This window comes from Mus musculus, chromosome 16 (genome assembly GCF_000001635.26).
Source record: "Mus musculus strain C57BL/6J chromosome 16, GRCm38.p6 C57BL/6J".
NCBI lineage: Eukaryota > Metazoa > Chordata > Mammalia > Rodentia > Muridae > Mus > Mus musculus.
Window position 1 is genome coordinate 59215081 of NC_000082.6, and position 2283 is coordinate 59217363.

A 2283-nucleotide genomic window follows, 5' to 3' on the forward strand; every position below is an offset into this window, starting at 1 on the left:
AATAGCATTCTGGGATCTAAATAAAATCACGTCAAATTTTGTTGCTGTACAACAAATTATGGTTACACGACTTTTATTTTTACAATTCAATTCCATTGTAAACCTGTTATTCAATAGTACATGTCTTCTTAGGAATGCATTCCACCATGAAACAGAGTTCTGTTTTTAATCCATCAACCAATGTTGTTTCGTGAACTAAAAGGTCGAAAACTTTGTTTGCTTCTAGGTCCTGAGGGGTAAACTATTCACTCCTGCACATAGCTAACTATATTTGTTAGCAATGATCAGAGTCATATTTCAGCACGTGAGTCTCAGGACAGCATAGGAAAATGGCAAATTTACATTTTTAAATTTGGAAAAGCCAAAGAAAATCGTTAATTTGTAAAGCTAAGGTGGTCATGAACTGTGCTACCAGAACGTCACTGAACCTACATGATTGGTATCACTAGGGTACCAGACATAAAATTCAAAGCTGGACATACCCAGAAGAGGATACTGACCCTCCAGTAAAATGTCACTTCTTAGGACCTATTTTTTTCTATTAATGTTTCATTTTATTTTTATAAAATTGTGAGGGAGACACATCTAAAAAGTTGTACAATGATCAGGTATTCTTCATTACTCTTCTAAAAGCACCTATAACCTCTTTGTTTCTCAGACTGTAAACAAATGGGTTGAGCAAAGGAATTATGACTGTATAAAATAAAGAAAGCATTTTCTCTTTGTCTCCCACAGGCCCAGACCCAGGACAAACATAAATGAGAAAAAGAGTTCCGTAGAACAAAGAGACAGAGAGTAGATGGGCACTGCATGTGGAGAAGGCTTTGCTTCTGCCCTTATCAGACTTCTTTCTCAGGATGGCAAAGAGGACACGGATATATGAAACCAAGACGGTTACAAATGTGAAGACTTGTATAGAAGTTGCAAGGATTAAAAGCACAAACACGTTAATTGTTGGATCAATGCAAGAAATGTTGAAAAGTTGTAAAATTTCACAATAGTAATATTGTATAATGTTGGATCTGCAGAAAGTCAGTCTAAGTAACAAACCCACGTGAATTGCCAAGTGCAGAGCACCAAGTAAGTATGCCACGGCTATAAACTGAGTACAGAGTCTATTAGACATCAACACTCGATAAAGCAAGGGGTTACAAATGGCCAGATAGCGGTCATAGGCCATCACAGAAAGGAGAAAGCATTCCGTGGTTGCACTGGAACCCATAAAATAAAATTGAACAAAGCACTCAGCCAGGGTTATCTCATGATTTGTAGATAAAAAGTTGAGAAGCATTTTGGGAGTCACAGAGGATGTAGTGCATGAGTCAGCAAAGGCCAGGCTGCTGAGGAATAAGTACATAGGGGTGTGGAGGTGAGAGTCCTTCCAGATGAGAGCAATCAGTCCGAGATTTCCCACCATGGTGATGAGGTAGATGACAAGGAACAGTGGGAACAGGGCAGCCTTTAACTTGGGATGGTCGGTGAGTCCCATGAAGATAAATTCAGTGATCAGAGTGCGGTTTCCTTCTGCCATGGCTGAGCTCAACCATAACTAGAATGAAAGAATCAGGAAAGACAGAGTTCCAGAAAAATTATAAAATTGTTGTTATCATTGTCACTATCCCAAATGGATGTTTCTAATGCCAGACTCTAAAATTTTGGTATTTATCTACTATGCATCGAAACTTTCATCAATAAAAAAATTAACTATAATACACCTGAAGTAATATATGGAAATTCTTTTAAATCTTACAAATGCAATACACGTTTGCAGCATTTAGAACTGAATAACTTGTTAAAACTCAAGTGAATAAAACTGATTGCTATATCAACAGTATAAACAGTAAGATTAGTTGAGTGTGTCTTAACTGATATTGTACTGACGTTTAAAGATTTTAATAACCAAGATACAAAGACATTTTATAATAAAGAAGTGTGCTAGGCATTGGAACAGATCTCAGATTGTAAATAAAGGGAATTTTAAAGAGCAAATACATGTTTTTATACTGTAGGAAATGCTAAATGGTGCGGTAGGTTATGTTGTCACTGTCAATTATTCATCTGGAAATACATAGGAATAGATTCTTACTATAAACACTGCATATACCTAGATGAAAATAAAAAACATAAACACATACACACACACCCCTACTCATGTATGTGAGTAGCATAAATTAAAATGACTCAAAGTGCTCGCTGATGACTAAGGTGAGGAAACTGATGCTTTCCTGTATTGCTTGTAGAATACTAATTGCAGCTGCTTTGGGAAAGCAACGTTACACAATC

At 36.6% G+C, this 2283-nt stretch overlaps 1 protein-coding gene across 1 annotated transcript; it reads right to left on the reverse strand.

The window, feature by feature from the left end:
• Positions 1-604: 604 nt before the first annotated feature.
• Olfr199 (olfactory receptor 199) lies at positions 605-1531 on the reverse strand. The gene has a single exon (NM_207550.2). The coding sequence runs from the start codon at positions 1529-1531 to the stop codon at positions 605-607; it is 927 nt and encodes a 308-aa protein (NP_997433.2).
• Positions 1532-2283: the final 752 nt, after the last annotated feature.

Bases quoted from the DNA above. Each gene is read 5' to 3' on its own strand.
- Olfr199 (NM_207550.2), bottom strand. From the start codon at position 1,531: ATGGCAGAAGGAAACCGCACTCTGATCACTGAATTTATCTTCATGGGA.